Genomic DNA, 15,619 nt, shown 5'->3' on the forward strand with positions numbered 1-15,619 from the left:
GGCGTAATCCCTCAGTGTTAGCAGACGACGGTATTTTCAGCTTCTTCAGTGCTCTGTTTAGGCTAAGCACAATTAGCAATCTGTTTACAACTCCCTCTATCTCTCCCTCTCTCCATGTCTCTCGCACACACACACAATCACACACACACACACAATCACAGCACACACTACACACTCACAGATTACTGTAAAATGCAGAAGCACTTTTTTTTTATCCGTTTTCTACTCAGTGGAGCACAGTTTCTCTGTGCCCTAATCTAATTACTTCTCTTTCGCTCTACCCCAGCCAACCCTCACGGAGAAAGACATCATGACTGGCACGTTCACAGTGCACAGGCGTGTGACAAGGGGGAAATGGGTTTAGGAGATGGGGTCGCGTTTTGGCTCTCATCTCCGTCGGATTATCACAGCTTTCGTGAGCTAAGCAACTCAAGGCACTTTTAGAATGTTCTAAATAGTAATAATGTATGCTTTGCTCTGTGTGTCTGGGTTTTGTACGGGTGTGTGTGTCAGCCTCAGGTAGTCTTGATAGTGTAGGTGTGTGGCATTCCTGCACACCTGTACATGTGAGTGTTTGGATGTGTGTGTTTGACGTGTGTCTTAGCCTCAGGAAGTGTGTGTGTGTGTGTGTGTGTGTGTGTGTGTGTGTGTGTGTGTGTGTGTGCGCGCGCCTGTGTGTGCGCGCGCACATTTGTTAATAGGACTCCTTCTCTAGGTTTCTTGAGCGTGCAATCATAAAGTGTTTGTATGTAAGTTTGGGTGTGTTATTGAGACTTGAGCCATCCTCGTTCTTTTAAGTGGTGTGGGTGTTGGTTTGGGTGTGAAAGTGTGGGTGTGTTAATGAGACTTGAGCCATCCTCGTTCTTGTAAGTGTGATTTTGTACTGTGTGTGTGTGTATGCATGCGTGTGGTATGTGTATTCCTGAAGCAGCAGGGGCCCTTGTTTGTGTGAAGTTGTCTTTGTAGGGTGGAGTGCAGATGGAGAACATAGCAGAGAGAAAGAATGAATCTTAATTGCTGCCCACCACACACAGTGGGCTGCTTAATGCTCTATGCCTGTACCAGGGGCATGTTACACATCAAACCCCACTCTACAGACACACACACACTCAGACACACACACACACACACACTGGGGATCTGTAGAAGTAGATCTTGAATGTCTCAGCCTTTCATCATTCCCCTACACTCTGTTTGAGCGTGGGCAAATTGACAATTTGTTGTGAGTTGCAAATGATTACTTATTAAACCATCTGCTTCAATCAAATATTGCACCTCTGTTGAGGCCTAGAGATAAACTGGGCTAGTCCAAACTGTGGTAGTCTATAGTCTCTGTCACCTTGGACAGTTCTAAACCATTTGCTTATGAGACATTAGATTCAGTTAATATTGTGTTTGTTTTGTTGTTGTCATAGCCTCCTGCCTGAGTCAGTTTTCAGTACTTCGGCGCCTTCTGATTGGTGGCACGAACCTCCATTCATTTTCCCATAAGGGGTGTTGAGTGCATTGTCGTCGTGGCTTATCTCCTCCGGCCCGGGGAAAGATAAGGGTAATAAGCCATCTGCGGAGATCATTTGCGTGGTTCCACTCAGGAAACCATCGGGCAGGAAGGAACGGAACAATTAGGCTTTTCCGAGCCCTACTCACCAAGACCCTGGAGCTGTCATATACATCAGGAGCGATGCTATCAGGCGGCCGGTGGTGGAGTGGGATCCGGTCGTTTTAATAAAGAACAGCACATTACTCTCTGTCAGACTCTATGCTAATGCAGTCAGTTAGGAGCACAAAGTAGCAGCCTAACTAGCCTGTGCGTACATGCTAAACAGTACACCTGACCTAAATAATTTTTGCTGTCTTCCGGAACATCTTTGCACAATCCGATTCAATGTTTGATCCATCAATACTTTCTTGCATCGAGTGTTTCTTTTGACTCATCCATCCACCTTCTTTGTTATTCATCATTTTATGGCCAGTCATTTTCTTTTCTCTAGCTTGTGTCCAGATTAATCTCTTTTTTTGGTTATGGTCCATGAGTACCCACTGTAACATCAAGTCATTCAATTCCAGTCATGCCATCCACCCACATCCGTCATTAAGCATTGCACTCTAGTGCCGTCTTGCACTTATGCACTTAACCATCCATCTATTCAGCCATCCGTTGACTCTTCTCAGTCACTCTTTATCAGCCCTCGATCGTGGCATCTCCAACCGTTACGCAAACTTGTGCTGCATCTCCATCCCTGCAGATGGAAGGAAGGAACAGAGAGATGAGAGGGAGAGGAAGAGAAGCATGTCTGGCTGGTCCGTCCACGTCTTATCTTCCTCCTCATCCACCTCCAGGCTTGTTGAATTTGGATGCCGGGACTTCAACTTTCCGAACATCTCTAGAAGGCCTTACGCCCTCCTTACATCAGCCCACTCTGTGTGTGTGTGTGTGTGTTTGTGTGGGCTGTGATCAGAGTCACAGTTGCCCCCACCACCACCCACATACACACGTCCCTTTGATGAGCGGTGGGAGTCTTAGGGAGGCTTAGCTTAAACTTCAGCTCTCCAGAGAGAACCAGGGGCTCTTCTGACCGTCTTCCGAAAGTCTTTTATCTTTGTTCTTTACCTTATGCGCCAGGCACAGTTGAAAAAAATGACAGAACCCTAGAGTGGGAGATCCATTTCTTCCCATTGGCATTTGGGTAGCTTGGTAAGGCTATTCCAGATCATTGATAAAACTAAAAACCGGAATTCTGTTCTATTACACAACACAAACACACATACATGCATAATTTATACATAGACGGCCATATACAATGCTGCATGCATCTCTTTTCCACGCCCAAAGAGCTATTCATAAAACTCTGAGGCTGATCAGTTTTCCATTTCGATCAGTTTTCCATTTCGAATGAGTTTTGGCAGCGTGTTTCCCTCTTAAGTATAGACTAAGGTCACGAAGCATGCAGCGGAATCACAACGAAGGGATGTTGTATTAGCAAAGTGGGAAATGTGTGCTCTCTAACTGACAGAAGCACTCTTTACTCTCAACGCAAGCGTGTTCAAGAATGAGAGAGACAATTTGCATGGCAGATGACTGCCTCAACAAACGCAATTTGCCTTTGTAAATGAGCTCCTTTTATTTCCATGCAAAGAGAGAGAGAGAGACTTTTTGACTCGAGGGAGTGAGAGAGAGTGATGCTCTCTTTGCCTCCGTCCACCAGAAGGGAGGGGTGACGGGGCCTGGGATGTGTGTGTATTGACTCAGAATCACTGCTCAGTCCACCAAATGTCCTATGCTTGTCTCTATATCTCTCTTTTTAAAAATAAATAAATAAATAATAAGTTCAATGAGTCAATATTCTCATTCGCTCGCTCGCCGAGCAATAATCCCTCAACAAACCGTGTCAATCAATTCGTCACGGCGACTGAATGAGGAACCGAGGAGATCTCGGTGACACCCCAGTCGCTGCCGTTTCCACAGAAACGGTCGAGACCGGAAAGAGCCTTGTTAAAAGCCAGCGTTTAACTTGCTCTGTTTTTTTTGTAAAAGCCTCTGTTCAGGTTATGCCATGCACTCCGATTTACTCCTGCACAGCCAAATCCAATCCCTACGTGGCCATTTCTGTAAAACAACTTCTAATACTTTAATGAAGCGATGTGAAAATGGACGAAGGCAACCTGAGGCCAATCTATAAATGCATTATTTTACCAGTAACTATGAAAAGGTTACATCTGTCAAATCGTAGAGAAGAACATGTATCTCTGACCTTTGTGTGGAGTTCTGCAATGAAGTGTGCAGTAAGGGCAAGGCTCTTCAAGCCTCATTCTCTTACACACTTTTTATTGCAAGCAGACTGCTAAAAAGCAGCCTCTCTGGACAGTCAGATAATTGGTGTCTGTGTGTAGGTGTGTGTGGTGGTGTGCAGTGTCCTAAAATCCAGGAAGCCTTCACCACCCGATGCAGATTCAAATGAATGAAGCGCTGAATTCCTACACAGAATGCCTTGTGATTGTCTCCCTCTTTGTTACTGGATGGCCGCTGCAAATCGGTGTTGTTTGTTCTCTGTCCAAAAGCTAATCCTTTTCATTCTCGCCATCCGGTTTATTGGCCGCATAAAGCCGTGGCGTAGCCCAGACGTTTGGACGTGATTGGCCGTTACTGCACTTTGTGCCATCACCGGGGCATTTCTAAAATGTGTCTGGTTGACTTAGACATACGGATCGCAGTAAGGGAGCCATCAGCTCTGTTGTCACTCCTGAATACCCCAAGGCTGAAGGTCTGATACGGGTATAACTTGATTGAGTTTTTATTTATTTTTAATTTTTTTATTTCTTTCTGTCCTTTGTAATTCCCTAAAGGCCGGACAGCCCACCACACATACTTTACTCTGAGAATGTTAGAAAGGCCACCTGCCTTTTGACTGGGCTTTGGCAGAGAATGTGGATCATTGTGTCTCCTTTTGAGAGAGAGAGAGAGAGAGAGAGAGAGGGAGCTCGTTGTCATGCAGTCCTGCTTTATCACTGCTGACAGGTGGCTCCCTCTGGAACACGCCTCATTCTCTCCACATGAACAAGAAAACCTTCATCTTTATCTCTCTCTGTCTCTCTCTCTCTTTATCTCTCTCTGTCTCTCTCTCTCTTTATCTCTCTCTGTCTCTCTCTCTCTTTATCTCTCTCCCGTTTTATCTCTCTCACTCTGCCTCTCTTTACCTCTCTCTCACTCTTCCTCTCTCTCTCTCTCTCTCTCTTTCAGTCTCTCTAGTTAGTGTGTCTGTCTCTGCTCACTTGTCATCCTGTGATAAGGACACACACTACATGGCCTGGCCAGGATTATATTTCCTTCTCAGACAAACACAAAGACGAGACTAATGTAAACCCCAGCCACGGCTCCAAGTCATTCTGCCAGCCGTCACTCTGCGGCCCCTGATCCAACAAGGGGCCTAATTACGTTAGCCTAGCCATGCCCGCTTCCTCTATCCTCCTATCCCCTCCTCCGCCTCTCTCACTCTCTCTCTCTCTCTCTCTCTCTCTCTCTCTCTCTCTCTCTCTCTCTCTCTCTCTCTGTGTTTCCACTCCTCCAGTTCCCCCTCTTTTGTTTGGGCTGCACAGAAATATCTTTTCCGTGCAGAGCTGTCAAATGAAGCTTCCAAATGGCTGAAAATAAGTATTTGCGGGCAGTATGTAAATATATGAAATATATAAATATATTTTTTTCTATATGCCTGTTGGTGTTTCATCCATATGTCCTCCTTCATCCTCCATTGTCACACCGTAAGCAGAGCCGCTAACCTCTGCCGGTCACTCTGTCGCTCGTTCTGTACCTGAGTGTGATGGAGACATTTGCCCGCCCGGCTCTCGGCGGAGGCCATTATTTCTCCTGGGCCGGTAATGTTGGCGGTGCCGTGGCGCGTGCCTGAGTGAGGCGGTTCCGCCATTAGTTCTGAATTAATTAATTAGGACAGCGGAGAACGACAGGCCCCGGTGAGGCAAACGCAATTATCTTTTCAGCTGTTTGCTGCAGCACTTCAACGGGCACCATTCTCTGGATCAATGAACCAGTAGGAGCAGTGCTGGGGTTGTGTGTGTGTGTGTGTGTGTGTGTGTTTGTGTGTGTGTGTGTGTGTGTGTGTGTGTGTGTGTGTGTGTGTGTGTGTGTGTGTGTGTGTGTGTGTGTGTGTGTGTGTGTGTGTGTGTGTGTGTGTGTGTGTGTGTGTGTGTGTGTGTGTGTGTGTTGTCTAGTGACTGGTTGACACCAAGCCTGTCATCATGTTTTGATATGTAGGTGAGAGTGTGTTTGTGTGCGTGTGTGATGTGCATCATAATCCAACAATGTTTTCAAATGCTTTCTGAGCTGTGAAACTTCTCTGGCCCTACTCCGTGTGTTTGAGTTGGTGTCCAAAGGCCAAAGTAACTGACCAGGCTTCTTGCCCTCTTAGAGGACGCCATGGGCAGCCTCGTCCAGCTATAATCCCACCGATGCCGACGGCGAACTCTAGAGTCTGCCACGCAAGGAGCTTGTTTGTTTATCATCGCCCACAAGCCGTGGCCAAGCCGCGTTGAGCTGAGCTCTGATCAGCTCCGTTTAGCCCCGCTGTGCCATTTAACCAGCAGCAGGAGGAGGAGGATGATGATGACGAGGAGGAGGAGAACCAGAGCACCAGGCGGCGGCTGAGACTTGAGTCTGCGGCTGGAGGCCCAGGCACATGCATGGTGCCTGGGCTGCCAGGATGGGCTCAGCCCCCTTGTGTTAATGTCTGGCCCGCTCGGTGGGTGGATAGTTCATGCCTGAGCAGTGCTTCGATGGGTCAGCATTGGCAGACCCTGTTTGGGGGTCTGGTGCACCTACAGGTCCAGAGACCTGGAGGAGGAGGAGGGGGAAGGGGGTATCTGGTGCTATCTGGGGATGTTGAGCTGCTCCTGTGGTCTGGAGATGAGAGGATCAGAGTCAGGCAGTCCTGCTGCCCAAGGATGTCCCAATGTGCCAACGCACGCATGCACGCACACGCATGCACAGAGGCGTAGGAAAAGAACATTTAAACATTTGAATGCTTTCTTACCTATTCATCTTTCAATCACACTTCTTCCATCTTGCATTTTCTTACATTTCATCTCCCTTCTCACATTTTCTCTCTTGATAACACTTGAGCATTTAACATCCATGTCATTTCCGTTTCTTATTCACTCCACACCCCAGTTCTCTCTTTTCATTCTGCTCTCTTTACTCCCATCATCTCTCTCTTTCTTTTTCCCTCTCCCTCTATCCATCCCTCCCTCTTTCTCTCTATCTACCACCCCCCTATCCACCTTCTCCACCTGTGCCTCCTCTGCTTGGGTAAATTGCTGACTTAATATAAATCCCTACAAATGAGAGCCGTAATTGCCTCCGAGTGCCCTTTCATACCTTTCATAAGCTTCTCCCCTGAGGCCAGAGCTTGGGTGTGCCAGCCTGCGAAGCACGTCACGACACCGGTGCCCTGAGAGAGCGCGAGAGAGAGGGGGGGGGTGTTTAGAGAGAGGTGATCTGGTTTCACAAATTGAAGACCCGACAGCCGCTAATAATTACAATTTTACGGCCCATAACTTTATGCGTTGTTAAGAGAGCAACCCAGCCTCTGGTGTGAACATTACGGGAGGACATCCTCGTTCCCTGTGCAGGTCTGCTCAGTAGCATTAGCGTTCAGTGCAGGAGGTGAAGGGCTCTCCTGCTCAATGTGTTTTTATTAGCCTTGCAGCGCCATTGCACTTTACCTGTTAGTGAAGTCGTTCTGTTGTTAGCACCTTCAATCACGATCTCCTCTGGGTTTGCAGGGAAGCCTCTGGCCTAGACTGTTCCTCAGCTCAGACGAGGTTAGGTTTGTTAAATGCATGTTCAGGATTCAGGACTTCATTTTATCAAAGTTCACAAACTCCTGGTGGGGTGCAAATAGTTTGGATCTGACCATCCGTGTAGAATGAGAGGCTTTTCTCCACTGTTGTCTATGGAGGCTGAACACATGGGGTTCAAATGTCAAAATGTCACTTTATGTGTTTCTCTTGTAGCCTTCCTTTATGTTTGTCCAGTTTGTTCACTCCAGCCAAATTGCATTTTATTTACTGTAGTGCTTCTTTTCAGAAGTGCTACTGTTACAGATGAGGGCATTTCTGTGTTCTCATATGTGCAAGGGAAGAATGGGAAGGGCACTCTCTAAGGCGAAAGCTGGTTTTCAATCGTGTCTGTGTCTGTTTGTGTTGGGTCTCTGAATAAGACATTTGAGACTTCAAACCTCCACTGTCCCTAGGAAAAAAAACCCTAGGTATTGCCTTGGTATTTCATAAATGAATTTCTTAATTCATTAATGTTTGACATTGGGTATAATAATACCAACAAGCCAATCACGAGCGCTGTGTCATCTCTAAGCTACTGTTGTGTTCCTACGATCAAAGCCCTTTGAGGCAAGTCCCTCCGCTCGGCGGCATTTTGGGCACTTATGCAGGCGTGTCTCCCCCAGATGCCCCGTCGGCTCTCCCCTTTAGCCAGTCCTGCTCCTCCCTGAGGTGGCTGCTGGAGGGTCAGCGGGGTCTCTGGAGCCCCGGCAGGGCTGAGGGTCGTCCGTGTGTCCGTCCCCGGCTGCAGCAAATTGGGCCGAGGGCCCCGGGGGCTCCCCTGCCAGGCGGAGCTGGAGCTGTAATCCAGCTTGTGATAGTGACGCACCACCAGCAGCAGCAGCAGCAGCAGCAGAGGCCCCCAGTGTGCTGGAGCTGTTAGCCTTCACACTGGTGACAGGAGCATGGACCCTCTGCGGACACGGACACCACACACACATTGTACACACACACACACACACACACACACACACATTGTACACACACACTCACACACACACACACACACACACACACACACACACACACATTGTACACACACACACACACACACACACACACACATTGTACACACACACACACACACACGCTAAAGCTCACCAGCACACTTGCTCTCCCGTCATTTCTCATACACACACAGACTTGTTCATACTGTATACTCCCGCACTCCTTTACTCACACACACAGACACACACACACACACACACTCCAGCTGTTAACGTTTGTCCTTTCTCCCCCGGAGTGTACTGGAGTGGCTAAGGACAAAGATAATGGGGATAAGTGGCCAAGCAGTTCCAACAGGTTTCTCTGTTTGCCTTTTGCTCTGAGTGGCTCTGCCTTGTGGCTTACAGTCATACATACACACACACACACACATGCACACACTCATAGAAGTGAATGAGGGGGATGCTCCTCTAATGATCAGGGCTGCTCGCTCACCCACTCCACACACACACACACACACACACACACACACACACACACCATTTGTGTAGCCACTCCACTGTTATTGACTAACATTTCCAGCTCAGCTGGGATGTCTATCTCCTCAGCAGCTGAATACTGGTGGGCACTCTCACTGGCGCCTGTGCTACAATCATGTCCAATCATCGCGGTGACTCAAGCACACCCCCAATGCATTCTATTGCATGTTTGTGTTATTGCTGCATTATATAATTTGCAGGCGCACATACAGCAACTCTCGCTTGGTCTCAGGCTTCAATTATTCATGAACGTCATTTGTAGTTTTCCCCTTGGGGGGGGGGGGGGGGGGGGGGGGTGTGTGTGTGTGTGTGTGTGTGTGTGTGTGTGTGTGTGTGTGTGTGTGTGTGTGTGTGTGTGTGTGTGTGTGTGTGTGTGTGTGTGTGTGTAGGCTGAGTGAAGAGGAGTGATTGTACTGTGCGTTTGTGTGTTAGCATGTGGAACCCTGTTGATAGTGGATTTGATGGTGTTTATTCATTCAGGAGCACAGACTTTTATTAAACACATTAATCAGAGACCGGGTGAGATGTAGTCAAACGGGCACACACACTCAATCACCAACACCAGGTGGTCTGTGTGTGTGTGTGTGTGTGTGTGTGTGTGTGTGTGTGTGTGTGTGTGTGTGTGTGTGTGTGTGTGTGTGTGTGTAAGATAGAGAGAAAGGTGTGACTGAACATGGGACACAGGGTGTTTGTGTATGAAATGATCAAGAGAGGGAGTGTGTGGGTAGCCAACATGTGCCATTAAGTGCATGTTACTGTAAGTGTGCCAGTGTCTGTGTGTGTGTCTGTACTCTGAGCGTATTTGTGATGTGTCACACATGGTATAGGCCACACACACACACACACACACATAAGAGATAGTACAGTAATCCAGTGTGATTTCGATGAAAGTTTGAATTTCAGTGAGCTTGAACTGAACTGAATGAATGAATGAATTGTACTGTGTGTGTTTGTGTGTGCCAAGGGTTTGTGTAAAAGTGAAAGAAACACACAAACACAAGAACACACACACACACACACTCAATTTACCCCATATGTTTAGCTCCAGTTGATATTGGAAATTACAGATGCTAAACTCAGCAGTGCAGTGCTGTACAGAGGTGGTAACATTAACCATTTTAATAAAGGCACATGAGAGCGTTTTACATCAAGTTGTTCAAGCTGCTTCAAGTATTGTTTAAGTATTAGTTTACTTTAATTCAAATCGATCAAGGAGAATAATAATAAGCTATACAAATAAAGCGTATTATTATTCTCCTGGATCGATTTGAATTAAAGTAAACTAATATTACCTGTACCCTGTTATCCCTGGTGTGTGAATGTTGAAATATGCTGATGTTTATTTTCTCTCTCTCTCTCTCTCTGTCTCTTCAGGTGTTCAGGCAGAAAGCTGTGGAGTTGGGGGAGAAGCTGCTGCCTGCGTTCAAGACCCCCACAGGCATCCCCTGGGCCCTGCTCAACATGAAGAGGTCAGTCAACAACAACAACAACAACAACACATTACATTTATACAGCGCTTTTTTTCTCGAGATAAGCGTGTCACATGGATGGGGGGACCTCACTAGTAACCACCACCAATGTGTAGCACCCACCTGGGTGATGCCCGGCAGCCATTATGCGCCAGAACGCTCACCACACACCAGCTTGAGGTGGAGAGTGAGGGAGTGAATGAGCCAATTACAGTGGGGGATGATTAGGGGGCCAGATTGAATGAGCCAGGTTGGGAATTTAGCCAGGACACCGGGGAACCCCCTACTCTTTGCGATAAGTTCCATGGGATCTTTAATGACCAGAGTGAGTCAGGACCAGTGTTGGGGAAGTTACTTTTAAAAAGTAGTGTTTGCTCGTTACTCGTTACTTTTCAAAAAAGTAATCCATTACTTTACTTAGTTACCCTCTATGGAAAGTAACTTTTTACGTTACCCGTTACTTTTACGTTACTTTTATGTTGCTCGACTGGGCAGAACCCAATATCTGTTCCTAAATGTGTAGGCCTACATAACGTTCTACTATGGAGGACATAACAGGTATTTCTTTTGTGCTCTTTATTATTAAAAATGCCACAAACAGAGCACTTGACAAGAAAACACTGGGCTTATAGGCTTCAACACCACCACTAAAGCCCTATGAAACAATATCAAATAACATAGCCTCGATACATCTTGGGCACAAAATATATGAGGGCTTATTTTATAGCCTTATACTCTTTCATTAAACAGGCGCTCCTGCGAACTGATTGCCACTACGCATAAATAAGGTTACGGGCGGATCCAATAAGCAGGAAATCGTGCTGGTTCAATGCAGATGAAGATGTAACACATTTTATGTGAAAAAGGTTACACTACTTTTTACTCGAAAAAGTAGTTACGTTACTGTAACACACAACACTGGTCAGGACCTTGGTTTAACGTCTCATCCGAAGGACGGCATCTCCTACAGTGTAGTGTCCCCGTCACGGCACTGGGGCATTGGGATCGATCTTTTTTGGCCAGAGGGAAGAGTGCTACCTACTGGCCACCCACCAACACCACTTCCAGCAGCAACCTAGTTTTCCAAGGAGGTCTCCCATCCAAGTACTAACCAGGCCCACACCTGCTTAGCTTCAGTAATTTAGCTAAGACAAGGTATCCATTGGTCTGGCTGCTGGCAGACTGGCAGCTGCTGGCTGTCTCACACACACACACACACATACATAAAGAGGTCAGTCTTACACACAGACACACACACACACACACACACACACACACACACACACACACACACACACATACATAAAGAGGTCAGTCTTACACACAGACACACACACACACACACAGACACCCACATACATAGGGGCCTGCTGGACACAAAGAGGTCAGTCGTATACACATACACACACACACACACACTCCCTGGCCCAATGTCAAGACACGATAGATAGAACGAAAAACGTGTTTTTCATGGTTGTTGACATTTATTTTCCCTCTTTGCCTTGATTGATAACTGAGGTGATTAAAATCAGAGGAAGGTTGAGTTTAAAATAAAAGTGTGTAAATTGGTAAAAAAAAAATCAATAATTATCGATATCTACTGATATGAAACAGTTCTATCTATTGTGATAGTTTTCAGCCATACCCTACTCGGCACTCCAGTCAAGAGGGAAAAAGGTAGAAAAATGTTCAAAAATGTGTGTGTGTGTACAGTATGTGTGTTGTGTCTGTGACAGCGTTTTTGGAACAACATGCTTCCAAGAAGGTCTAGGGGTTCACTCACCCACCACCAACAAGCTCAAAGTGACAGTTAGTCTCTGCTGAACACCCAGAGTCCTGCTCTCTCACAGGGGCTCTCCTGGCCTCTTGCGTCCGCCTGTGGGTGGGGGTAAGTGGGGCGCTGAGCAGGGGACAGGCAGGGGGAGCTGGAGCTCTCCAGGGACGCTCAGACCTGATGGAGGACATGATTGGGCCGGGAGATTGTTTTGTCTCTCTTGACATGGAACAAGCCAGCTGAGCTTGACACATGGAACACACACACACTCACACACACACACACACACACACACACACATTCTCACAGTCACCTCAGGAGATCCCAGTCCTGATTCTCCTGTCTGCTATTATCAGCTGGCTCCGTGCACAGAATTTGACCCAAGCAGTAAACAGCAGCACATCCTTATTTCCTGATGCTCTTCTCTGTGTGTGTGTGTGTGTGTGTGTGTGTGTGTGTGTGTGTGTGTGTGTGTGTGTGTGTGTGTGTGTGTGTGTGTGTGTGTGTGTGTGTGTGTGTGTGTGTGCTTTTAATTCTGGAAAGACAGAAAAAACAGTTCAGAGATTCAATCAGGATTACACTTCTGTTTCAGCAATACAACCTGAAAGGCAATTTTAATGTGTCTATGTATATGTGTTTGTGTGTGTGTTGGTGCGTGGGCGTAAATGGCAGCCGTTGTTAGGCTTGTTCCTGCTGCTTTTGATGAAATGAACAGCGGTGGCCGACAGTATTTCATAAAGCCATACAGAGACCTTGGAGTGCAAGTACTGCGGGATTTCGGATGTCTGGTTCATATTGCTTTTATTTCCTGCTTTATTTCTTAAAGATCAGATTGTGATTTCCTGTGATGAATGAGATTGTTCAAGCTGAACTTTCCTCTAGTCTCCAGGGCAACCCCTCCCTCTCTTACCACAGGACTCATGTGAATTCCATCTCTCTCTCTTTCTCTTTCTCTGTCTCCATTGCTTTCTCTCCATCTTTTCTCTCTCTCTCTCTCTCTCTCTCTCTCTCTCTCTCTCTCTCTCTCTCACTGAAGTCATTCGATATTGATGAAAATTTTGGGTTGTTATGGCTAGGCTAGCTCCAGGGAAGCGGGCACCATGAAAGATTAATCACACACACACACACACACACACACACACACACTCCACCTTGGCCCCTATGGGATTGAGATGTATTTGAGGTAGCACAAAGTTGTCACCACCCCTGAAGTACAGGTGCCACACAATATCCTCCCTGAACCCCCGATGTCTCCCATGGCAACAGCATCCCATGTCCGTCTCTACCCCTGCTGACCCACAGTGCTCTGGTGAGTGGCCAGGCAAGACTATCGCTTTTATTTTGAAACTTGTCGTCACGGTCCGCATGCCTATGTCATTCAAGTTATTCTATTGGAAAGTGAGAGTAGGTGATCTTATGCGTGAGCACAGAAAGGTACATCCGAAATGTCAACTGGAGAAAGCAAGAGAACGCTGTCAACACACACACACACACACACACACACACACAGTGCCTTTCAAACTCTGATTGTGTCCTGTTTTCTTTGGTCTTTTTTCTTTTGGCTTTAATCCCTTGCACCACCGTGCTGCTATAAGCCTACACCTCATCAGAGGATGGTATGCAATGTGGTGTCACATATATATCAGCACTCTTCATTCAAGATTTCACATGAAGGCATGGACACTTGGTATGTTCTTACCAGATAGATAAGATGAGGCTATCCATACACATTTCTAACAGCATTATGGTGAAATCTCGCCAGATGAATTTCGTTCCGCCTAGCTCCACTCATCCATCTGGGACCAATCCATTGGAGTGTTGCTTCAGAAGGCTGGGCCTAATCAAAAAATGCTTGCATATGATTGAATAAGCCACTTGTCCGTCATCTATTGACGTGCTACTTCAACCACTCATATCGAAACCAACCCGTGACGCTGATAACAGTCTCAGTCGCTTCTACGCTATGTCACATCTATGAAACTCCCATCGGGTGCAGAAATCACTCTCAATGGAAGAGGTCCCAGATGGATGTGAGTGAAGGTAGGCGGAGAGTCAGGTTAGGTGAGATTTATGTGGCTTTTCAAGTCCCCCTGTCCCGTCTCTCTCTCTCTCTCTCTCTCTCTCTCTCCTCTCTCTCCTCTCTCTCTCCTCTCTCTCTCTCCTCTCTCTCTCTCTCCTCTCTCTCTCTCTCTCTCTCTCTCTCTCTCTATCTATCTTTCTCTCTCTGTGCGGCTGCCTGAACTTTCTAATTGGTCAACCAAAGCTGACCATTTGGAAAGCCAATCGATTGGGGGAGGAGGGGATATCTGTGAATTTAGTGGGAATGTTTAAAGGGTTAGTGGAGTCGAGGGTCAGAGTAATTGATCCATAGTATGGTTCAATAAAATGGATTTTAAAAGTCAAAGTTGCGCTCTCTCTCTCTCTCTCTCTCTCTCTCTCTCTCTCTTAGTAGGCTGGCATGTAACTGCAGCAGGTGAAATGGGGCGGTAATGGCCTCCAGTGTTGGTGGCGTTGTTGGAGCCATAATGGCCTCCAGTGTTGGTTGCGTTTTTGGAGCTGTAATGGCCTCCAGTGAGTGTTGGTTGTGTTGTTGGAGCCGTAATGGCCTCCAGTGAGTGTTGGTTGTGTTGTTGGAGCCGTAATGGCCTCCAGTGTTGGTTGCATTAAAAACATAAAGAAGCTAAGTAAAGGCTCCATGTCTCCTCAGACAGGATCTGGGCTGCAGTCAAACATAGAATAGAACTTCGATGTCGGCTCTTCCTATCATTGTGAAGCAGAATTCACCAAGCGTTGGATTGTTCACCCACTAATAGGGAACGTGAGCTGGGTTTAGACCGTCGTGAGACAGGTTAGAGTTACCCTTCTGATGATGTGTTGTTGCAATGGTAATCCTGCTCAGTACGAGAGGAACCGCAGGTTCAGACATTTGGAACAGAACTCAGATCCCCTCAGACAGAGTGGCCTGGGGGGGGGGGGAGGGGAGGGGGGAGAAGAGAGAAGAAAACCACCTGCCAGGAGTTTACACTGCACACACACACACACACACACACCTCTCTTTGGACTAGTACAATGATGTTTATGCAACAGTACAGCAGACTTGAGGCCCACAACAGACTGAGATGCTAGGGGTGTCAGGTGCTGTGTGTGAGTTGAAACTGCAGTTTTACATCTGTGTTGAAACGGTCACTGGGGTGTAAGAAAACTTTGTCTCCATTACATTGTGTGACGGTGAGTCTGTTCTGGCAAATTATTACCACATTTTGCTTCAAGGTCAACCTTAAAGGGGAGTGAATGTGTAGCATTGTACTGTAGCATTGTACTTTAGGTTGTAAGGGGTGAATTGTGGTACTTTGTGTGTGCTTCTGTCTTGAGTGGTGCGTTAAATTGTGTTAACTCACATAACGTGATAATAACTGTGTGTATGCAATAAATGTGTCAGTATGTTAGATATGTAAGAGAGAGAGAGAGAGAGAGAGAGAGATCATGTACATTTGTGTACATGCTTTGACAACACAAGCACTCTGTCATCATGTCAATAAAGCTTC

At 46.7% G+C, this 15,619-nt stretch overlaps 1 protein-coding gene across 1 annotated transcript in view; it reads left to right on the forward strand.

Annotated features, from left to right (window-relative positions):
- Positions 1-15,619, forward strand: part of LOC143110454 (mannosyl-oligosaccharide 1,2-alpha-mannosidase IA-like) — a 122,532-nt gene that overhangs the window by 77,554 nt on the left and 29,359 nt on the right. Inside the window, exon 5 of the mRNA XM_076273350.1 lies at positions 10,206-10,300. Within this exon, the coding sequence (XP_076129465.1) occupies positions 10,206-10,300 (95 nt within the window). The remainder of the gene's footprint in view (positions 1-10,205; positions 10,301-15,619) is intronic.

This window comes from Alosa pseudoharengus, unplaced genomic scaffold (genome assembly GCF_046254945.1).
Source record: "Alosa pseudoharengus isolate Yale_2024_CS ecotype anadromous, Long Island Sound unplaced genomic scaffold, YU_APseudo_1.1 YU_APseudo_1.1_scf_7, whole genome shotgun sequence".
Lineage (NCBI taxonomy): Eukaryota > Metazoa > Chordata > Actinopteri > Clupeiformes > Clupeidae > Alosa > Alosa pseudoharengus.